The sequence below is a fragment of the Stegodyphus dumicola genome, chromosome 11 (genome assembly GCF_044657685.1).
Source record: "Stegodyphus dumicola isolate Sdum_Otavi_A_Nest chromosome 11, ASM4465768v1".
NCBI classification, from domain to species: Eukaryota; Metazoa; Arthropoda; class Arachnida; order Araneae; family Eresidae; genus Stegodyphus; species Stegodyphus dumicola.
In genome coordinates, this window is record NC_140778.1 from 146,912,772 (window position 1) to 146,938,276 (window position 25,505).

A 25,505-nucleotide genomic window follows, 5' to 3' on the forward strand; every position below is an offset into this window, starting at 1 on the left:
ACAGATATTCCAAATTATTTCAAGCGTTTTAAAACTTTTCTGGTATTAATGAAACGAAATGCATCCAAATTTAAGATTCGATTTTATTGAAGTCAATGTATTCCGTTTACTAGCGCTATCTAGTGAGCATTTTGTATTCATCATCAATCTTCTGAATGACAAACCATTCGAACTGAGTTCTATCTTTACCTGCGCGGTGCTCGCTTCAAAATATGTCACACAAATCGAAATTCAATCAGGTACAAACATTGGTGGAGTAAGCAAGGTGGGAGAATCTGGATAATGTAAATCTTGCATGCATGCATCTGTTTTTTTGTATGCATTTTAATTTAAGAGCAGAAAATGTGTACTGTATGTGTTATGCTGAGATCGAATGAAATTAACCTTTTAAGTTTTGTTATTGGATTTTAAAAAGGGGTGAGTGGTTTCAATTTTTAAAAACTAAAAATGCTTAATTACAGAACGTGCGTTTCATTGGTCGTATGTATTGGTAAAATTCGTGTGTATTATTTCACTATCGTTATTTATGTTTTGGTTTTTATGAAATAAATAAAAAATTATTAGCTTTAAAATTCTATATCCTAAATCAAAATAAAACTGAGCTCCAAATAATTTTAAGTGCTTAAAGAAAGCTTTTTTGTGTGGTATATATGCCTAGAAATATTACTTTGAGTAATTATGATGAATATTATGCTTAATAAGCCATAGTGATTAGAATGCATGTCAATCTGATTTTGCTAATGTAATGCACCTACACTGATGCAATTGATTTAAACATGCAAATTTATGATTTTTCAATTACCTATAAAACTGATTCATATTGATAAGGAATGCTTGGTTAATAAAACAATCTGTTTAAGCTTTGGTATCTGTTTATCATGTTTTCACAACTAAAACTGATTTACTTCAAAATGTTCGAAAAGCATTTAAGTTATAAATTAATTTATTTTCCATTTAACATTCTAAGCAATGTGTCTGATTTTTACAATGTATAAGTTTTAGAATAAACTATTTGAAATAGTCCTTTGCATTCTGTTAGTATATAAATAGCTACTCCTTCTTAATTAGCAGAAGGCCCACCAGCGGCCGAGCGGTAAAGTCGCTGAACACTGGTAGTTCGGTCCGAGGTTCGAATCCCGCGAACGGGCTGGCTGCATGGGCGTTTTCATGGTTTTCCCCATGTGTAACGTGTATACGGGCCAGTTTCCCTTAGAAAGTCCTCCACGAAGGCATCTTAGGCAGATAGCCCTCGAGGCTTTGCCATAATCACACACACACACACACTCTTAATTAGCAGAATTAGACTTTTTTCAGTAATTTGTTAGGATCAGCTAAGTTTAATCATAGTATAGCACAAGAAAGAAGTCGTTTAGACATATAGCTCAGAAAATTGATAAATATTAATGATATAATTATTTATTTTTCATTCATAGTCTTCGGTTCATCAATCGCAATCAAAGAAAGAGGAATTACATGCATGTCCAAATCATAATAATAACTTATGCTGAGATCGAATAATCGAAAAATATAGTTCGGAAATCAGCTTTAGAAATTACCCAATCAAAATAGTACTTTCTATGTTACACAGATATTCATGTTATACAGATTATTCAGTAATAATCTGAAGAAATATTAACAGTTAAGTAATAACTTTGAGGTATGTGCAAAATATTTGTATTTTTTATTGTTTCAGTAACTTCTTACCTGAGGAAATTTGGTATTTGATTATATGAATGAAAATTATAAAACAGAAGGAAAGAAAGTATTAAAGGAAAAAAATAAACTGGCTAATCGTAGGCTTTATATTGAAAGCCATGCATTATTTTCTATATGTGTTGCTATACACAATCCTAAATAAGCGTTATGTGTGTAAGAAATAATAGGAAATGAACTATATAGGATTGTAGATTAAAATAGCTAGCGATGTAAGCACCCAAACATGAATATATTGAAGGTCTAAAAAATTTTCCCCTTCGTAAAATGTTAGTGAGGTCTGTAGTGTGAAATATCAGTACAAAAAACAATGCAGTTTCAGTATTTTTATTGGGAAGAACTGCACACAGTTATAAACATTTATGAGGAACTGAAGCTATGTATACATTAATAATAAATAAATAAAATTAATTTTATGAAGTAAATTGCTGTTATTTCCTAAATATTTAGCATTTTAATCTGTTTTTAACATTATATTTCAAGCAGATTTCTAAGGAAAATTTGCTTTATATGTGGCTTGAGTGAGTGAATATAGGCTAAATAAATGTTAAAAAATTCGAAATCTGTTTTATGTAAAAAAAAGTATATATCAGGTAGTGTTAATAATATATGATATTTATTTTCTGTAAGTTATGCAACATAGACCTCATTTATAAGGACACCTGGATACAGGGTCATTTTTCTTTTAGTGGCACACTTTTAAAGTTCTGTCCAGATCTTTATAATTTCAGTTTTTAGATGAATTACCTACAAGATTGATTCTCTAAGAATTTTTTACGGGCTGGCTGCATGGGCGTTTTGGGGTTTTTCCCCATATGTTATGTGTATATGAGCTGGTTTCCCTTAGAAAGTCCTCCACTAAGGCATTCCTTCCCTTTTGAAAATAGCCCTGTATGTTTTGCCGTAGTTAACTAAACCAACTGAAACTCAGTATCTTTTAATAAGTTATTCCACTTTTGAGGTCAGTTTATTTCTGTTATGAGTTTCAATATTTTTTAGAAAATTTTCCTGTCAGTAAAACTGTAAATAGTGTCCTTTAACTGTTTCATTTTAATTCAATTTTTGTATCATATAATGCATAAATAAAGGTATCTAAATAATTATGTGATGTTATTATTTATTTAAATTTTAATTACATTATTGTATTAAACTTCATTGGAAAATGAGAATTATAAATAAGATATTAATATTTATTTTTAAATATTAATTTTGTTCTGTTTGCTTCTGTGTTGTTGTGCAAGTCTTTTCTTAGTTATCCAGTTTTTAAGATCACTTTACCATTTATCCAGCTTTGACCTTATAAGTAGATTTCACCATACAAGGCTAGTCATCTCTAAATATAGTGCTGGTAATTAAAAGGAAGAACTTTGCTTTTATGCTTAGTTGAAGCAAATGCTGTAGTTGTGACTTATCTCAGTTGATCTTTACATTATGGTAACTTGGCGTTTTTTTTTGCGAAAATTTGGCGACCAACTCTCCTACAGCAACCCTCTATTTTTTTTTCCCGCTGCCATTTTGTCTTCATGAAGTAAAGACATGTTTCATGGAAGAAGTGTTCAGTAGATACTGAACACTTCTTCCAACAATCTACTAGCCGAATTACACTTATGCTAGAAATTTTATCTAACAAAACTGCTTAATCATGACAAATATTCACTGCAAAATTGGGAAAAAGTGCACAATACCATACTCCTTACGCGTTTTTCAAAATAACACATACACATAAACCATGTACACGCCGACTTATTTTTACTTAAAAAAACATTCCAGAATTGCACAAAAATGGCATTCCTCACACTCTTCACTATATCCATGTACACTGCTTTTTTCTCATAAATTAGGAAAATTTCACGAAAATACATGACAATTTTCTCAATCTTTAAACCCGGTAAAAAGAACATATATGAAATTACCTGATCGCGAAAAAGTATTTACCCTTTCCAAATATGTACATTTCCACATATAAAATAAATAAAACATCCAAAAACCTCTATATCATCTATTACATTATACACGTCACCAACGAATTCATACCGCAAGCATTACAAATACTTAGTATCAAAAATTTAAATTATTTCCATGCACGTTTACTTCAACGTAAACGTGTACCAAATTCCTACAAACATAAAATTCACAAAATAACTATCATTTAATTAAAATATCACTAAACCATGTACACGTCGACTTATTTTTACTTAAAAAAACATCCCAGAATTGCACAAAAATGGCATTGCGCACACTCTTCACTATATCCATGTACACTGCTTTTTTCTCATAAATTAGAAAAATTTCACGAAAATACATGACAATTTTCTCAATCTTTAAACCCGGTAAAAAGAACATATATGAAATTACCTGATCGCGAAAAAGTATTTACCCTTTCCAAATATGAACATTTCCACATATAAAATAAATAAAATATCCAAAAACTTTTACCTCTAAATCATCTATTACATTATACACATCACCAACGAATTCATACCGCAACCATTACAAATACTTAGTGTCAGATATTTAAATTATTTCCATGCACGTTTACTTCAACTAAAACGTATACCAAATTCCTACAAACATAAAATTCACAAAATAACTATCATTTAATTAAAATATAATTAAATTCAAAAACGCTACTTAAAATATAAATGAGCACATACATTAAATTAATACATACATAAATACCCATTTCGAATTCACTTTAGTTACGGCCATGGCATCCAAAAATTCACGAACACTGTTTCACACAACACAGAATAAAGCCAAATACAAAACTTCCAGATTTTTTCCCGATTTCCCCCTTTTCTGATTAAAGAACCGTAATTCGTCCATTAATATCACATGACATATCCCATGATCTCTCATTTCCCTCACACAAAATAATGTGTAATCGGAACTGAGTACTGCTCACATTATTACCAAAGTCCCAGGTAGTAACCTTTATCGCCTCCAAAATGTCGCCAAACTACCAGTTACCATATTGTAAAGATCAAACCTTATCTCACTTGTCTGACAATAACATCAGAACAAGCCCATGAAATTCATAGTAGCAAGGAGAGTAAGCAGGGGCGTAGCTAGAGGGGGCAAGGGGGGGCATCTGTCCCTGGGCGCAGAACCCAAGGGGCGCCAAACTGATATTACGACATTTTAGAATTAAATGTTTTCCATCCTTGGCAAGCAGTAGGGGGCGCGAAATCTTCAATTGTCCCTGGGCGCTGAAAACGCTAGCTACGACTCTGAGAGTAAGATTGTGCGGTTAATCTTTGTATTATGGTAACTTGGCAATTTTTTGGCGAAAATTTGGCGACCAACCCTGCTACAGCAACCTGCTAGTTTTTTTTTTTTGGACTTCATTTTGTTTTCAGAAGTAAAGGCCTTTTTTTTTAAACTCAACATTTTTTTCCAACAATCTGCTAGCCGAATTACGCTCATGCTAGAACTTTTATGGAACAAAAGTGCTTAATCATGACGAATATTAGGTGCGAAATTGGAAGAAAGTGCAGAATCGTCCACTGTTTTCCGCGTTTTTAAGAATTGCACATACACGGTATCATCCACGTCGACCTATCATGTACACGTCGACCTATTTTCACTTAAAAAAGCATCCCAGAATTGCACAAAAATGGCATTGCACACACTCTTGACTTTAACCATGTACACTGCTATAGTCCTAGCTAGTAACCTTTATCGCCTTACCAAAATGTCACCAAACTATCTGTTACCATATTCCAAAGATTAGCCGATTGTGCCTGTTGTTGAGACCAGAGACTTGAGCACCATACAGAGGAGACAGTATGACTTCCCTCCATTCTCCACCCTCCAGTTTTGATGAGGAGCACCCAGGTGGGTGGGTGAGAGTGTTTTCCACCGCTCTTCACCTACCACCAACCTCTCAAGAGGACTTTCAGCTCAACATATATTAAGAGTGCCCCCATGCCTCAAAGACATTATACATTTACAAATATCCATCCTTTTCCAGGATTTGAAACAGGGCCCTTCGGTGCTGCAGTAGGCTTCCTTAACCACTATACTGTCTGGGCGTCGAAGCAAATATTTATTGATGCTCTGTGTGAAAATTTAAATGTTATAAGAAACATACTGACCTTAATGAAGTAGTAAAAGAGTGTTGATAATCATAAACTTGTATAGCTACAAAGCAGATTTATGCATGCATATTGGATGCTAAGCTAAATTATTAGCCAAACCCAATGTGCTCTCTGTTATCCAGGGTAACGCTGAGGAAGCAGGTCAAATAAAAGAAAAATGTGGATCATCCAAACTAATACATTTTCTTGCACATTGTAGTCTTTATTTGGTACTTACGTATTATCGCAACCAGGTTGACGCTATTTGTAAGTTTGAGTAAAAAAGTATGAATAGAAAGAAAATGTACATTTATTAATTACAGATAATTTTTAATACAGTTTTTTAAATTATTTTGTTTTAAAATATAAAATAGCAATTAAACCCTTCCGGTTTCGAATTTGAATAAGTTGCAGAATTATTTTTTCGGCGGAAATCTTTTGGCTATTGCTTTTAGCACTGATTAAAAACCGTATTCACCATAATCATGTACACGTCGACTTATTTTTACTTAAAAAAACATCCCAGAATTGCACAAAAATGGCATTGCGCACACTCTTCACTTTATCCATGTACACTGCTATTTTCTCATAAATTACAAAAATTTGTACGAAAATGCAGGAAAATTTTGTGAATCTCCACATGCTCTTTTTACAAAACTACATATAACACGTAGGGTTGCTAAATTTCGCAATTTATGCGAATTTTGGCCTGGTTGCGTTAATACGTAAGTACCCTTTATTTCATAAAATTTTACTTTGTTTTTGAGAGTGTTTGAATATTTTTCAAAATTCAGTGTGTATTTTTTGAAGTACTCTTTTATTATTATATTCAAATCTGCTTTGGTTGACGAAGTGCAATAGACTTTCAGAAGTCATTACTGTATTGGAACTAATGTAATTTTCAGTAATGCTCTCTGCCTCTTCTGTGCTTGTGACATTTGAAACTATATCTACATCACTCAAGCACTGAAAGCTTGGTTCAGCCAAATCACGATCAGGCTATTCCTTGATGGTTTCCCAGTCAATATTTTCACTTAAAAATTTTTTGGCATACAAATTCAATTATTGTCTCAACTTATTCACAATTAGATAAATCTTTACAATATTAGAAAAAATCTTTTTCCATAATCAAATAAGTTTTTTCCCTTGTTTTTTTTTTGGGGGGGGGAGGGGCTTTTGATGAAGTTTTTGTTACTCCATATATGGCATCCAATGCAGTCAACTTTTTCCAGAACTAGATTAAATCATCATCTTCCTCATGCAGAACAAATTGTATATGATAATTGTTGAAGGTTGTCAGCAATTTTTAGAGCATGCTCAATCTTGTAGAGTCTGTTTTTTTACAAATGCATGCATATGGGTACTGCCATATATGGATTATCCACAAAGTGGATAATTGAGAATACACCTATAAGTGTAAATGAAAATGATGAAAATGCAAGTATATCAGCAGTTGCCTGTAGCTAGGGATTTCAGCGCCCGGGTACAACTGAAGATTTTGCACCCCTCACTGTGTACCAAGGATGAGAAACATTTCATTCTAAAATTTTGTAACATCAGTTTGCTGCCCCATGAATGCTACGCCCAGACAGTCTCCCCTTGTCCCACCCTAGCTACGCCACTGTATTTTAGTAAAGTTATAGAACAACACATTTTAATGACAGAGTATTATGTGCAAATTCACTACAATAAATATTGTAATAAGCTGTGATGCTTCCTTATGATGTATTCAATAGATTTTTGGCCACAATCATATATATATATTGAATAAGTGCCGAATGGGATGTTCACATTTTCAAAGTTGGATTACTAATCAACATGCATGCCAATTTTGAGAAGAACAGAGAATGCTTAAATTTAACATCTTAGATGGGCATTATCTAGATTAGTGACCTGTAAAACTTTACAAATATTTTGCATTTTGGGTTGGAAATCACTTCAAGGAATATCAAAATGGCCTTTTAGTTTAATCCTTAGAGACAAGGATATCATTTGTCAAATGATAAACCAGTGAGGAATTTTATTAACAGTGCAAAAACTAGTATATGATAAAAAAATAGGTTGATTGGATTAATATGCACGGTTAATTGGAATTATAATATGCAAGTACCCAAAGTACAATTTTTCAGTAAAAATTCAGCTCTACCAGTGGCTGATTGCTTAATACTGGTAATTTGACTCAACTGAAATGAATGATCATGGTTGGTTTTCAAGGGATTCTCATGTGTAATGTGATTATGAGTTCATTTCCCTTAAATAGTCCTCCATGATGGCATAGGCATAAAGTCCTCCACAAAGGCTTCCTTAGGTAGGTTAGTCCTCACGTGCTTTGCCATATTTGAATAACCTAACTCTAATCAAATTCAAAGTTCAAAAGTTATTTAAAACTTAAGAAATTAATTTGAAATACTCTTAAGGATGTATTAGTTTGTACAATAGTAGTTATATCATGTTTAAAACAATATGACTCAAAAACTGGAGAAAGAATAGTATTCATAGCAAGTGAAAATAAAAGTTACAGCTCTTAAAAATGCATCACAAATGCTATTTACCGTATTTGACGGCGTATAAGACGCACTTTTTTTCCTAAATTTGGTCTCAAAAACGTTACCTGCGTCTTATACATGAGGGTAATTGCATTCAATAATTGTTTCTTTGGCTTTTATGAAACGTGAGAACTAAAAGAAACCACGTTATTGAAACTTTTTTTCTTGTGTTTGGCCGTCTAAATAAGGGTGCATCTTCTATGCCGTCAGATACGGTAATTGTTTTTCACAGTGACAATTGTTTATTTCTCAAGGCCAAGGTTTTTTGGAGACAGTATTTAATGTGTTTGCAAGCAGTGAGGTACAGTTCGACTGGAATGTTGTTGAATTTCTCAGTGATTGCTTTAAAGATTTTGCCATATTGTTAATGTAGATTTTATCCTTAATCTACCCCAATCAATATAATGGTTAGCGCTAATATCTGCTGTATCACTGCTAGTGCCGTCTTAACAAGAATTGGACTCCTGCACAAACCAGTTTACTATGACCCCCCACAACAAAAATTAACTGTAAATAAAACATAAATGGATTAACAGGAGGTCTTTGGTCAACTGCCCATTGGGTTGAGGCATTAAGGTAGCCCTGATCATTGAGTTCAGGTTCAAATCTCGGAGAAGGCACGGATGTTTGTAAGTATATAATGTCAGTGTGGCATTAGGGCATTTAAAATATATGATGAGCCAAAACTCTTTTCAAGTGGTTTGAAGGTAGGGAAAGGGGCAGATCATAGGTTCTGTTTTTCCAAGATTTCTCTTCAAAACTGGAATAGACCTTAGTCAGTCAGACAGACCTTATATAGTCATTATATCACTTATATAGTCATTATATCACTTATATAGCATGTAAGGTCTATGCCAACGACAGATACAGTCTTGCACTCCTTGTCATGATGAAGTTCATGCACTTGTTCTGCTTAGATCAACCACAGCAACAACATCCTTAAGATTTCCTCAAAGGAAGAAATCTGTCGCTATCTGGTCAGAGGATTGAGTAAGATATTTAACTCACTCACAATTTTTTTTCATGCATGTGTGTGAATAGCATTTTTTTAACACTGCTATGTTGTTTTATATAGTATATATATATACATACACATATTTGTTAATTACTTCTGCATTACCTATTATTACCTTTCCTAGCAATTTTTTTAAATATAGCTGTGTTGTAAATACAGGGTGGTTCAAAATTATATGTCAAAAATGTATGGGCAGGTAGAGGGGACCTGAATAAGCAGATTTCATGTAGGAATATGTGCACAGTAATGCCACATTAAAGCATTAGCATGTAAAGCAATACGAATGATAGGAAACTGAAAACACAGATAAAGAATAAAAATAATAAAAAAAATATTAACAGTTTACAATAGGTGCCCGAAAGAGCGGCCACCAACAGCGATACAAGATTCACAGCGGCGGCGCATGGATCGTCGTACATTAGAAAAGACGTCAGGCATGTCGAGCACATGTCCTGCGGCAACAGACAAGCAGGCAACAAGAACATCTGCAAATGTGATGAGACTCTTGTACACAAGGCTTTTAATATGACCCTGAAAGAAGAAATCCAAGCAGATTAAATCAGGAGAATGCAGAGGCCAGGGAACTGGTCCGCCCCATCCTATCCAGTGCTGGCCGTAGACAGCGTCCAAGTGATTTCTGACATTCCTTTATGCATAAAACGATCCACTCATGATTAACTCCCGATGAAGGTGCTCTTCTACGATTTGGCTGATTCCTATCTGGGAATCGCTCCCTGTACATTCTTTGAGGAGCTAATCCATTTCTTGTGCAGCCCCATACACAAAATGCAAGTCGGGAAGCTCCACATTGGTGTAACAATGCATTTTGCTCGAGATTCATGCGAGAAAGGAAGAATCCAGCTAGCGCAACGCTTTTATATGCTGTACTCATTAGTGCTCTCTGCCGGCTCAATGCGCCATTATCACACACGCATTCCTATACAAAATGCGCTTATTTAGGTCCCCTCTACCTGCCTTACATTTCTGACATAGTTTTGAACCACTCTGTATATATTTTGTTTTAAGTGTTATTTCAATAACAGAAAATTATATAAAGAAATTTCCTCTTTCAAGTTGACACATGGCTCAAGAGGAAAATGAAGAAGATTTTCCTGGACGCCTATTACACCAGGCTGCTTTGTGGGGAAATGCGGAATTGCTGGAAGATCTTCTTCATGGTGAAATGGTAAGTTATGTATGATGTAAGATTTCTAGAGAGTCAACATATAAACAAATTTACTGTTCTGGTGTATCAAAATTTAATATTCTTCTTTGTAACAGGATTGTAAAGATCTCATTAAGTAGAAGAAATCTTTACTGAAGTTTCAGAGGTAATTTTTATGTATGAAGAAAAGTAACAACATGTAAAGAGAGAGAATGCCAAAATTCTGCTTAATGCAAGAAGACTAAATATTACAAAGTCATTCACATAAAACTCACAAAACCATTCACTCTAGCTTAAAATCACTGAATAATAAATTTAAGGTCATATCTCTCTGAAGTGGACTATGTTTCAGCTAACCTGGCCTTCTCACAATGCCCTATTCATATCATTGCATGCTATTGGTTCATACAGAACTCCTTAGCAACTAGAGTAGAGGAACAAGAAGGTGTTTTATTGAGCATTTTTATTTCAGTAAAGTATTTGTTAAAATTTATTAAAGTAAATAACAGTACATGAAGTAAGATAAACAGTTATAAATAGCCTGAGAAAAATTCATTTATAGGACAAAGTCATAATCACTGTGCAGGAACTCCACAAATTTCACATGATTTTGAACTGAACAAGTAAAATGACTGCTCCTCAGAATGTGCCCTATTTATAAGATTTCCCGAGGGGAAGGGAAAGCTTTGAGAAAAATTGCTTTGAAAGGATCAAAAATGCATTTTACAAAAACTTCCAGAATGTCACTAATGTGGCGAGAAATCACCTATTATCACCCATTCAAAGACAATAATTGACATTAGTGTGTGGCCCCTGACCATATCTGTGATTTTAATTAAGCTATCTTTACAGTTCAAACATTTATTTAATTTGGAATTGAAATATTTACAACTTATTGCATGAAATAAACACTTACAAACAAAAGAAGTAGTCATGAATTCTTTTAAACGAAAATACACAAAATTATTACATAAAATGCATTAAATAAACAAGCAAACAAATAAAATTATTGCATAACACTATAAAAAATACATGAAACCCAAATTGCAAACAAACACACAAATTACAAAATTTCAATTTTATCATTACCAATTACCAAAAGATAGCAGGCCGCACTACAAATTCTACATAATTAGTCTTATTGTCTCAAAAATATGTTTTCTGGAAGTTTTCAGAACGTCATCAAATTGGTGAACAGTCGTCAGTTTGGTAACAAGTAATTATTGCTAGAGCTTTATAGTGTAGGATTCTTCAAAGTTGTTCAAATACAGTTGTTTGTATAATTTACAATGGTATAAAAGTTGTGAAAAAAATGAAATTTTATGAAAATTATTTTTTATATATTTATTGATTTTGTTGTAATGAAGTAAAAAATAATCCTTTAAAGAAATTTGTAAATTATTCTCTCCTAGTCTAGTGTGTAAGTTGTGTAATTTTTGGCAAGCTAAAGCACATTAATCATTACTATTATACACATTAATCTATTGTTTTCTATAGAGTTGAAAACTATTAGAAAGTGTTTCAGTAAATTAGTTTATTAAATTTTTATGGTACTTTTATATTATTACGCAACCCTGGTAATTTAAATGGCATCAATATAATCGATAAATCGCCAGTGAATGTTGCAAACTGTCAAATAGGCAGAAGTTTTTAGATCTTTCTTATTTTTTGGCAAATTGAAAATTGTGAAACTAAAAAAAAAAAGACAGAAAATGGTATAGAAATAAAATAACACCTTTATTCAGAGCTCTTTTCATAACAAACTGATGTGTAACGTCGATGCGAGCCAGTTTTTTTTTAGAAAGTCTTCCAGAAAAGCTTCCCTCACTTTAGATAGACCAAATTAAAATCATGACAGATGAACTATAAGTGACTGTAGTTAGGACTGCCAGCAGTTTATTGATTATTTTGTTGGCATTTAAATTACGGGAATTGTAATAATGAGAAAGTATCAATTTTTCCAATAACATAGATTTTTGGATATTAATAGGGTGCTAGTTGTCAAATATGCTCTGAAGCAAAAAAATGTGGTAGCCCATTTATATCGCATCTTGAAGAGCCGTGCAATTTTTGATATGTGCAATGCTAAATTTGTGTAATCATTATGCACATTAAACATCGTATATATGTTATATTAAATGATACATTACTGTTATTACAAGTTCTTTTTTTCATGAAAGTTTTACGTATCATTAGGGTTGGTGCCATTTAGTTAGATTTCTCACCTCTCCGTTGCACCTCATTAAGCAGAAAAGTTCAGATTAAAAAAAATATTATGTTCTTATTGATATCCTTCTCCTCCCCCATACTCTCCATGCTTGGAAGCTGTATTGAAATTATTTATTCATAAGAATATAGTTTCTTCGTCTGGCTCCTAGTGACACTGGCTTGTTTTGAATAACTCATAAAATTGACGTTGTAAAATAATGGCAGTATATATTTATATTATATTTTTGGAATTATCTGTAAGTTCATATGTTATGCTTTGTATTAGCACTGATAAAAAACATATTCAAGCATGGCACTTAAAAGTTTTCAGAATAAATCTAAGGATACTATCACATTATTCCCGTAACTGTGACAAAAATCACCAGGCAAGTGCTGTACCATCGAATAGCACTTACCCGATGATATAGGCAAATCAGAATTTTATGAAAATGTATTTTATCTCTCATTGCACTCAATAATTGCAGTCAGGGAATTCTGAGGGTTATCTTTGCGGTTTTTGCTTGTGACAAGTGGGTGTATTTCCTCCCTTTAATTAATCATAATGTGGGAATTCTAAGCAGGTGCTGTTTTTAAATATTTTGTGATTTTGCTCTTGAATTTAAGGTGGCTTAAGTGCAAAGAAAGTGATGATTAATAATTAAACTAAAATGACCCTCCTCCAAAAAACGTGTTAGCAGGAATGGGTCAAAGAGTAGATTGTTAACCTGCAATGCTAAGTAAGAGCATAAATACAACACAAGAGGATTTGTTAAATCCTAATGTCATGAGACATCCTAATGACATGAAAGTCTGAATGCATAAGATATTCTTTAAAATTAAGATCTAATGATGTAGCTTATACTTGGCTTAAAATGTATGCTCGGTGTCAGAGCTGTTTAATTTTTTTTTGTATTGCAATAAACTTTATGCCACTGCTGATGAGACTGTATCTGTTTTATTTAGAATTAATGCTTTAATATTATAATTTGTTAATTTTGAAAAAAATATTTTTTTTCACAATACAGATTAGGTGTTTATAAATTTAGCATGGCTCAAGGCTTGGCAGTGAAGATAAGTTTTTTTTTAAATGTTTTTTTATTTTTTATGTACAGACTTTATTGATGCATGTATTGCTGCATTTTGTACACATTGCATATTAATTTGTAGGAACTTAATTTTATCAAATTTAGGTTTTGGTAACATCTGCTAATTACATTACTAAAGAAGTAATATTTTTGTGTATTGCTGTTTAGACTACAATCTTTCCGTATTTATTCCATTAAGCTTCTTTAATGTAATACTTCATGTTTCTAAGATAATTAAAAAAATATCTGACATAAATGTGGAGGCCGAAATTTTCACGAGGGCTGAAGATTTACGCCAGCAGAACATCTTTACCTACTGCTCAGTAGCGCTCTGCACCACTCTAGTGTGCCGTTTTGGCGCACGCATTCCATTACAAAAACTGCTTACTTTGGTCCCATTTAGTTATGTTGTATTTTTGCCAGATTTGAATCTTATCCGTATCCGTATCTGCGCTAGTATTGCCGGGATATCGCGCAAGGCGCGATGTGTCCGACTCATGAAGCAAGGCCCAGTGTGCACGTGACGATAAAGTATCCTGACAACTCGGTAAAGTCATTAACCCCTTGGGTACATTTGACGTCTGAGACACGTCATTCACTTCCCCCCCCTAGGAGCGGATGATGTGTCTAAGACGTCAAACCAAATATTAAACTCTTGGGTGCATTTGACGTCTGAGAGACATCATTCACTTTTTTCCCCTAGGAGCGGATGATTCACATACTTAGCACGAAACGTTCAAATGCTGATTTGATAAACACAGGCAAAAGGAGAAAAAATGAAGGTGGCGATAGCGAAAATATTATAAAACCGGCATCTGTGCTTGAGTATAATAAAGGTATGGGAGGCGTTGATAAACAAGACCAATTGCTATCGTGCTTCTCAGTTATGAGAAAATTTGTAAAGAGTTATAAGAAAATGTTTTTTTCTAATAGATATGGCCTTTGATAATGCTTATGTTTTATATTCTAAAATCAACTGCACAACCAAGGCAGGCATTACTTCCTTTCGTTTAGCTATTGCCAAAGAATTGCTGGAGCAATTGTTATTGCTAAATTATAAACGTCGTGGACGCCCGTCAAGTAGCCATACAAACCATTTCGTTTGGCAGCGAAAAATTGGGCACACTTTCCTGAGAACATTCCGTCAACTAAGTTCAAGCAACACCCTGAAAAAAGGTGCCGTGTTTGTTATAAGCATAATATTAGGAAAGAGACTACGTGGCAGTGCAAACAATGCAAAGTAGCACTGTATTTACTTGTTTTGAAAAATATCACACTCTGCATAATGATTAGTAATTGTTTTTTAAGGTTTTGTAAGGTGTACTGCCTTTACATTCTACTCCAAGCAACCAAAAATTATATCCGTTCCACATGCAAAGATTTTCTCAAATAAATCCGTACCCAAGGGGTTAAGGTGGTAAAAGAGGATGACTATGCGTCACAAAGGCATAGAAGAGCCTTAGCACAAAATAAGCCAAATTCAGGAGCTGTGAGGTACACTGTGGTGTATGTTTGCGTTGATGCAGTGAGTAACAAGGACAAATCAGACAAGTGATACAAGAATAATATAAAGAATACATGTGAAAGTAGCATAAATAAATACTAAGCTATGTACAATAAACGACGTAGTATGCACAATAAAATAAAATACAAGTTACAAATTGAAATATAAGGTCACAATATGAAAATGAGTAATAAAAGTACTAACATATATACAAGGCGGTGAGGTAACTAAGTAGGTGTTAAACATAGAAAATGCCGTGGTTCGCAAAACAAATATTTATTACTGAGATATGCAGAGATACACGCAGAGTTACGTGCAAGGATACAAGCAAGCAGAGAATAAGTAGAAGCAGCGATAAGCGGTTACAGAGGTCATATATATAACTTTATAACAGAATCATGGTTTAACAAATCATAAGCAAGACACAATAAATAACCAATAAAAAATAACAGAGAATGGGATTACGTTTCAGAATAATTCGGATCTGGCTGAAAGCTAATGAATGTATCGGACGTGACAGAAAGCTATACTTTTATTAACCATTAAGAATGCGATTACAAACATCTCAACAGTCGGAAAATCCCGAGTGAGGTGGGCCGCGAGCGGTCTATAAATGGAATCCGCCTCTAGAACAATATATTTAAACACATTAAGGTCTCCCATGTGCCTATAGTGTTGTGCTTTTTTGAAGAAGTTTGCATTCATTCTGTGCAAATACTCTTCTACTGTCTCAAGTTTCAAGTCCTTGTGAAGCGTCTGATTCGATACAAAGTAATGCGCTCTGGTCATCATCCTGAGCAGCTTGTTTTGCGTAACTTGCAATTTATTGAGTTCTCTTTTATGAACAGAAGCCCAGGCAGGTGACGCGTAGGCAAAAATGGGACGAATGATCGAGATGTAAATATGTCTTTTGCGTCCTAAGTCCAGCTTTGAGTCTGGGGAGAGAAGAGGTGTTAGGCATTGAATTACCCCTAACATCTTACTTCTGGCATAATTTATGTGCTCTTTCCACTGAAAGTTGGAGCTATATTTGATACCGAGGCACGTGGCCTTGTTAACAACCGGCACGACAGTACCAAATAATGACAATTTCTTAGCAAGAGGGGTCTTCATTCTCTTCTTGATAATAATAAGTTTAGATTTCTCGGCATTTACGGCGATCCTCCATTTGGAGCAGCACACCTCAAGGTGCGGCATTAGACGCTGTAGTTTAGTGATTGCGAAATTAGGCGATGCAGACTTGACAGCAAGCGCCGTATCGTCCGCATAACAGCCCATAAAACAGTTATGATCCAAGCTTTCTGTACGCAAGTCAGCCACGTAAAACAAATACAAGATGGGCCCTAAACTGGACCACTGTGGGACGCCGGCCATCACTTTCTTGTAGTCAGAGGAGTCTTTACCCATGTGCACGAAGAAAGTCCGATTCGTAAGAAAGGAGTTAATTATCCGAATCAGCTCTCTACTGAAGTTAAGTTCTATAAGCTTGTAAATAAGCCCCTCATGCCAGACGCTGTCTAATGCTTTCGCCACGTCCAGCATGAGTAAGGCAACACATCCCTTGTGGTGCAGCGCGCTGCCAAAAAATTCATTTAGCCGTACCAATTGTTTGGTGGTGGAGAGGGCTTTCTTAAAACCAAATTGCTCCATAGGAAGTTTATCGAGATGAGGCTGTAAAGGGATGGTGCACACGTCCCCCGTTAACTGTTAACTGAGCTCTAAAATCTTGCCCATACTGGGAAGCAGACTGATGGGCCTGTACCCTTCAGGTTTTGTCCGGTCTTTTCCCGGACAATCATTTTGGCAGTTTTCCATGACTCGGGAAAGTAACTGTGATAGAGGCATGCGTTTAGGATGCCCGTGAACCTTGAAATAATATTTAAGGGAAGACACTTGAGCGCGAAATTATTAATGTTATCAAAAACCAGGCGCCTTCCTGTTCCGTAGTTTCTTAACGATATCCAAAATTTCTCGGAGCGAGGTGAGCCCAAGATGATTTTGCTTAGGAGAAGCCACTAGTCCAATCAGAGACATAGGAGCTGACCTTTGTCCAAAACTCTGGATTGCTAAGGGGGTTGACTCAGGAGACGTCCTGGGAAGCACTGGTTAGGATCTGTACCTAGGCAGTCTCAACCACTGGGGTATAAAAACACTCTTCACAGGACTAGAACCCGAGTATTGTACTCAGGTAGGTTCGGGCTTGGCAGGGACCGTACTGGTACTGTCGTGTCCGTTCCCCCGGCTGTTGTGGAGCTGATATGTAGATTTAGGCGGGTCTTTTCGATGGGGGTTTGGCCCTCATAGTCCCAATGACGGGGACTGACTGAGTAAGGCAAGGCACCGAGCCAGAATTAACTGATGCTGAGGGAGTGGTGCCCCGAGGCAAAGGTGACTTTTGAATCATTTCTTCGTCTTTGAATTTTTATAACCTCGCAGAGGCTGAGTATAAAGCCGAGCAGGGACTGTGGGGTCTGCGCCGCCACTGATGAGTCCCATCCAGAGCCCGTTTCATCAAACTTTGTAAGGATTTCTCCAGGTCGAAGGTTCGGTCTCTGGCGTACTTGCTAGGAGTGATGTTAGGGAAGAATTGCTTCTCAAAGTGATCAGCAAGTCAAGATTTGAATCGTCTCTCTCTCTCTCTCTCTCTATATATATATATATATATATAGGGTGGTCATAAGAAACTTTCCCGGTATAATGAGCCCCTAGCGTAGTAGCCACTCAGCCAAACGAAATGAAGTTTCACATATTATTTGAAGGTTATGTGCTCGAGATCTGGATGATTTAAAGCAATAGAGTACTATTACGGTCACTGACAAAAAAAAAACATCAAAATTTTCGATTGGCAACACTCGCTTTTTTTTTCCTGCGCAAATTGATCAGCGTATTGAGAAACCATAAATGACGTTGGGACGAAACATGTATGACGAAAATTCTCAGCATAAAACATTTGCAAAGGAGAGAACACGTTGAAAATTTGTAATTCCAATAAAAGTCTTTGATTCTTTGTCATTGCACCTTTGCAATGCTCTTCTTTGCAGATGTTTTACGCCCGCAATTTTCGTCATATGTGGGTCATTCCAATGCCATCTATGCTGTTTCATTGCGCTGATGAGTTGGCGCAGAGAAAAAAAGTTGATGTTGCCATTCGAAAATTTTGAAATTATTTCAAAGTAGCCATAGCTATGTTTGCCATTGTTTTAAATCATCACAATCTCTAGCGCATACCTTCAAATAGCATTATTAAAATTTCATTCCGCTTGGTTGAGCGTACAGGCCCCTAGGGATTCATGTATCGGGAATTTTTCTATGACCACCCTGTATATGTACACGCTGAGAGACACATGCACACATAGTCAGTTAATTTACATGTATACGTCGTGAGAGATTACTGACACTTTCTTTCCTCAACCTTTTTTAAAATTCTTGTCAAATTTCCCCTTAGCATTTAATGAACGCTTTTTATTGTTTTCATTCTTTCTCTAGTTCTGGTATACTGCACTTCGCTTGCGTTTCTCATTTATTAGTTAATTACCGAAGCAATTTTACTACCTAGTTCATTGGGCTGCTAAACCGAAGTTTCCTTATTGGGCTGTAGAAGGTATACTTTTCAGTTTCCTCGTTTGGCTGTTCGAGATGTTTCTTTAATAAAATAAGCTCTCGAAATTTGTGTTTAGTTCATTGTCATTCGTGTAGTTTCTCAAATCATATTATAGCTAAAGCTTTATGTATTTTGTTAAAAAAAAGTTTGATGTGTACACCACATGACTCCTTTGTCCAGTGTTCTTTTTTAAATTATACGCATTTTTTGCTGCATTTCATTTAAACTAATTTCTTCGAATTTCGTTAGAGATATATTTCTCATTCAATTAATTCAGTTCTCGCTTCGCGGCAAGGCAGGAATACATAAAAACTCAAAATATTTTTATTAGAAATTGAAAGATATAGAAAAACATATAAAACATTAAATACAATTTGCGTACCATGTCGTAACATCAGTTTGGCGCCCCTTGTATTCTGCGCCCGGGGACAGATGCCCCCTCTTGCCCCCCTCTAGCTACCATGGAGGTAGGAAAGGGAGGAGGGGCCATTTCGCGCTAGAAGTGAAGCACTGCTTTGAAGCTTGGGTCACCAGACGGGGTGTTTTTTGTTTACATTCAGAAGCTCGCTTGACAAGATTCTGATAGTATTTCGACACACGACAGTTCCATAGAAATCGAAAAAGGAACACTCTCGCATGAAAGAAACATTCATAGTGTAATGGATAATAGCAATTTGTATAGTTTACTGACATTTACGCAAAAATCCCATCTTGGTTATTTTTCGGTAACTAACAACAGCGATTTTGATTATGAATTTGTTTTATAAAATTCTAAGCTGTTGCACTACAAAAATATAGATTTTAAGAAAATTGCTATGAGAAAACTGCCAAAATTTATTTTCTAGAAGATTTGAAAAGTTTGAAACTTGATGGCTAAATGTAAATATAAAATTATGTATGTTAAAATATTTGTAATTAGGCACATAGGTCAGATTAAGTTTTTATTAAATAGAGTAACGCATGCAAGGGCTATCTGTCTAAAGAGAGAGATGCCCTCGTGGAGGAATTTTGAAGAAAAACTGACCTTTGAGTGGGTATTAAAAATAATGCTTATAATTTTCATTCAAATTATATTCATATATATTTTTTATGTAAAACTTTCGGGTGTATGCTAAATTAGTGTAAATTACTTTACACGAAAAATACAGTGAATGCACAGAAATTAAAGATTTGCACATGCCGGAAGTGATAAATAGGAAATATGTATGGGTATTTATGCATGTGCTTGCAAAAAGCATGTATCTGCCTTTGACAAAATACTTCAATATTCATTAAATTATTCATAAATGTATTTGAAACGAAGAATTTATTCACTTATAAACAACTGTGAAAGTACTGTGAAGAAATCTAATGATTAAATGTATCTAATTTATAATGATTATAAATGTTATCTAAATATATAATAACCTTAATATTGAATTGTAAACATAAATTGAAATCCTGTTGACAAATATTCTGTTGACTATTTAAGCAAGAATTGTTCGTATTGGAAAGCAATCTGTTAAAAGGTATTGTAAAGCAAATGCTATGAGATGCGCACTTAAGAACGTAATAAAGAGTTTTGGAATATGTATTGTTGAAATGAAGGGTAAAAAAAAAAAAAAATCTGATAAGTATAATTAAAACAATTATTCACTTTACATTTTATAATAACTCAGTTACAAGTTTTAAATAATACTTAAAAAAAAAAAAAACTTATTTTATTCCCTTTCAGAAATGTTCAGAGAAAGTCAAATACTATTTAATTCCTAATAATTCTCTAATTTAAAATGAACCGAATAGAGCATTAATTATAAATTGACTTACATTTTCGATTTAAAAGAAGCCAAAAAATCATGTCATATTTAAGAAAGTATTTTAGGAAGAAGCTCTATAAATAGAAAAGAAATAATGCATAATTTTAATATTAATAATACAATAAACTTTGATCTTAATTTTTGTACCTTAACCGAATAAAACCGAATTATCTTAATTTTTTTTTCTAATGTAATTAACGAAAACTTGTGAAAATATTTCATTCAAATTAAACCATTCTGAGAAAACTGTCCTGTGAAAAGTATAGCATTTAATTCCGTTCAGAATGAAATGTTGTTTAAAAATATGTTGTTTTCACATACTTAGGACTCTGAAGTGTTGTAGAAAAAGAAAATATATACATTTATATGTATATTTGCGACGTAATTACAAAATATTTACACCCGAACGCGTCAAATCCCATAGAACTCAATGGTAAACGACCCAATGTTTTGGTCACCACGTAGGGATCGCCGGTGCTTCAGAGCAGGGTACGGAGAAACTTGTTTAGGGCGACTCCTTCTTACTTCCTACCTCCATGAGCTACGCCCCTGCTACATAGTTTAACATTACACGAAGCTGGCTTTGTATGTCTACCGGAGCGTCAAAATGAAATTGTCCACTGCGAATGCAACGCAGAGCCGAGTTATTACAACTGTCTGAAGTGGCAGGAACTAGACGTAGCATGCGTGCGCAGCCAGAAACACGCTCTGTCTTAAAACTTCCAAAACCTATGCTATCTATCTCATTTGCATTCTGGTAAGAAAACGGAAAAGAGAAGTTACAGTAAAGGATGAAATTTTAAATACCTCGTTAATTTACATAATAATCTTGCAGATTCTTAAACCGTATTAGCATTCCTGAAACTGGCATTTTGAATAACAAAATACATCGTTTTTTTCTCCATGGAAACCTCGCAAAATTACGATATCCTCTGATCAATATTAGAGCTTTGATTCGTCACGATAAACGATCTAAAAATAAAAGTTCAGCCAAACCTTCAGGGGAATTGTAATAAATCACAAATCGTCGTGTTTCCGTTGTAAGCTTCTGAAATCTCTTCCTAAAGCTATAATAATAAGCATTGTGATTTTTTCGGATGATATAAAATCTTCATTTTTTGAAACAAAGTTTTATCGTTTATACGCTTGAGGAATAGGTCAAGTCTAAGATTTAGCGTCTTTGAACGCCCCATTGGCTCTATAAAACTGACTCGGGTGTTAAAGCCATGTGGTAGTTTTTATTTTTGATCTATGAAGAACACGAGAAATTTCGAGTTGAGCATGTTAACGGAAGTAGATGTAAGAGTATGTAATCCGATTTGACTTGCCCTCGAGATCTGTCTGCGGGAATTTGCATTTGCAAATTCCCGCAGACAGATCAAGTTTTCATTCGGGGCGACTTTATTACGCTCAAGTCTAACTGAAAACTGATGTTCTTTAATTTTCAAGTCTTATTATTAGCAGGTTTGGTAAGAGAATCTGTCTAAATAATGAAGAATCTGTATGTATGTGTATATTCCTTGCATTTTGGGAAAACAGATACACCCGGTCTTGAACTAACGTCGTTCTCTACCCGAATATGCGCAACTCGAAGCGCGAATTTTGAATTGTGCTTTAAATTTCATATTTTGTGCGAATTTAATGATATTGGATCGGTGTGTAAGTCTGTGCCGCGCTGTTCTTTATTGGGTTGGTAACATTGTATTGCGAAGCCTTCGTTTTTAAATTCCTACTATTAGCTCACATTCTCCCTATATCTTGTTCAAATTTTCAATCGTTAATAAAATACTTTTTATTCATCTACTCAAGTTCAAACACATTTTTTTTTTTTTTAACTTGTAGCGGATGACACTTGATGTTAATACAGTTTTTTCACATATTAATTTTTTTTTTGTATTTAAAAATTTTTTCCTTGTTGACCTAAGTAGGAATTGACTCAATATATATTTTTTAATATTATTTCTTAATATTAAAGCCCTTGGGCGTTAGACCCAAAGAGCTATTAATCTCAAAATGGCATTTTGCGTCGTTTCACTTTCTACGTTGGTTCACTTTTTAGACCGTTGTCACTAAACATTATCGCCATGCATTATATTTAAAGAAACTAAATAATGAAGAATCCGCATGAATGTTTCTCGCATTGGGAAAAAACAACAGTACCTTACAGCCATCCGATTTTGAATAACGTAGTCCTCCAACCGAACATGAGCACTTGGAAGCCCGAAATTTTGAATTTCGAATTTGTTTCAATATCTATTTTCTAATTTGTAAAATTTTAACGAATTTTTCATTAACAAATTCAACGATTTCAAAGCGAGCAATGGCAACACTGTACGGAAAAAAGAAAAAAAAATCTCCACCTCCCGAGACTGTATATCGGAAATTCTAAAGATATGATATTTTAAAATTATTTAGCGATATTGCTGTTGAACTGAATTTTATGGTTTAAGGGCGAAAGGACATGATATTTAATAAATAAAGGTAACACACAAAACGTTAAAAAACTCCTCTTTGGGCGTAATGTAAAATCTAAAAGCTTTCAGATTTTATTTTTATTTTATTTTATTTATTTATTTTTTTGTAGGTTTATTATTAAGCATCATTTTCTTCACACTTACTCGGTATGCATTCAACAGCAAAATTACAAAGAATTTAAAAGTAGCATAGCACTATACGTAGAGTTCCCGACGGATGTTGCAGCAAATGTTCTAAAGTGTTCAAGGCGTATAACATTTCCTGGCGGGAGGCTGGAATGACATTGTCTTCCTCACTTTCTTCTTTGACATTTTTTGCAGCTCAGTCACAACTGCTTATGGCCCATCAGCGGCCGAGAGGTAAAGTCGCTAAACACAGGCAGTTTGGGTTTCCTTGGTTTTTCCATGTCTAACGTGTATAAGAGTCAGTTTCGCTTAGAAAGTCCTCCACGATGGCATCCTTCCCCTTAGGCAGATAGCTCTCGAGTGCTTTGCCATAATCAAATACGCCAAACACACTACAAATGCTTATACATCAGGTTCCTCTGGAGCACACTCGGGAACATCGTCATCTGTACCAATAAACTCCTCAAAACTAACAGATTCGCAACGTCTTGCAGAGTATTCCATTCGTCAGGCGAAGTGATATCGTTGTCAACAGTATTAACGTCTTTATGTCACCAGGATCTTCTAAAACGGTTCTGTGAGTATTGTGATGACACGGAGTTCCAGAACGCGGCGATAGCTTTAACTGCATCAAACATTACTTGCCGTTTCCGTCCCCATTTCAGCAGCGCGAATTTTACCTGATTAATTTAGGATTATTCAAGATTTAACATTGGGCTTACGAGTTAACATTTAAAGAATAAAAAAGCGCATCTGAATGCAGAATTGCATTTGTTGCTTATTGTTGACGCGAATGAAGTTCATTGTTGACACGATAATGGCGATTGTCGGGCAGTGTTACTCCTGCTAGGTATGTTTTAAAGAACTCAGTGTATTCTGTGAGGCTTTTACGGGACGAAACATTTCTGGGGGAAACAATAGGGAGAAGGTTGAGGGAATTTGGAAAACTTTGAAAGCTCTTATTAAAATGATAAAATCTGTCGACGCAATGGACTTCGTAATTCGTACTAAGTGTAATTCACGTTAACTGATAAAACTTCCTGTAAGTTCACGTACATCGCTGTGGGGACCGAAATTTTGTTCATGTTCGTCTTCAGTTGGCTCATGTTAAGGGGGCTTTACTATATTTTATTTAAGGCAGTGGCAGTACATTTCTTTTCAGTTTCTGAATTGATTAATTTAGGTTAGAATAACACGCCGAACAAATATTAAGTTAGAAGTCAGTCAACTGACCAATCAATCAACCAACAAAAATCGGTGAAAATTTGCAAATATAACGCTGATTTTTGTTGTTTGACTTCTAAATTAATATTGCTTGATTAAATTGCTTGATTAAAAGGCAAATATATTGTGCTTTGGCTGGTGACACCACGTTTCTTTTAAATACATTATGTGTGTGTTAAAAAAACGTCCGTTGTCAGAAATCCGTAAAATGTCCAAAAGAATATTAACGAAACTTTCTTCAGGAGAATAGGCTCAATATAATGCCTTGAAGTACATAATTGAATAGTAAATATTCACAGTAAACATTCATAGACAGAAGCAAGACAAATATTTTGCGCTTTGGCAAGTGGCAACACATTTCTTTTAAATACATCGAAGTAGAATGTAATCCGTAAAATGTCCAAAAGAATATTCACGAAACTTTCTTCAGGAGAATAGGCTTAATATAATGCCTTGAAGTACATAATTGAATAGTAAACATTCAAATACATAATTGAATAGTAAACATTCATATTAAACATAATTGAATAGTAAACATTCATATTAAACATAATTGAATAGTAAACATTCAAATACATAATTGAATAGTAAACATTCATATTAAACATTCAAGTACATAATTGAATAGTAAACATTCATATTAAACATTCAAGTACATAATTGAATGGTAAACATTCATAGACATAAGCAAGACAAATATTTTGCGTTTTGGCAAGTGGCAACACGTTTCTTTTAAATACATCGAAGTAGAATGTAATCCGTAAAATGTCCAAAAGAATATTCACGAAACTTTCTTCGGGAGAATAGGCTCAATTGCCTTGAAGTACATAATTGAATAGTAAACATTCAAGTACATAATTGAATAGTAAACATTCATAGACATAAGCAAGATAAATATTTTGCGCTTTGGCAAGTGGCAACACGTTTCTTTTAAATACATCGAAGTAGAATGTAATCCGTAAAATGTCC

At 34.4% G+C, this 25,505-nt stretch overlaps 1 protein-coding gene across 2 annotated transcripts in view; it reads left to right on the top strand.

The window, feature by feature from the left end:
• The first annotated feature begins 202 nt into the window (after nt 1-202).
• Lrrk (Leucine-rich repeat kinase) overlaps nt 203-25,505 on the top strand; it is a 331,346-nt gene continuing 306,043 nt past the window's right edge. The window contains exons 1-2 of one of the 2 annotated variants that reach the window (XM_085827294.1): nt 203-417; nt 10,428-10,539. In XM_085827294.1, the coding sequence (XP_085683420.1) occupies nt 10,435-10,539 (105 nt within the window). In that variant the 5' untranslated portion in view covers nt 203-417; nt 10,428-10,434. The remainder of the gene's footprint in view (nt 418-10,427; nt 10,540-25,505) is intronic. The other variant, XM_085827295.1, reaches the window with a different exon arrangement.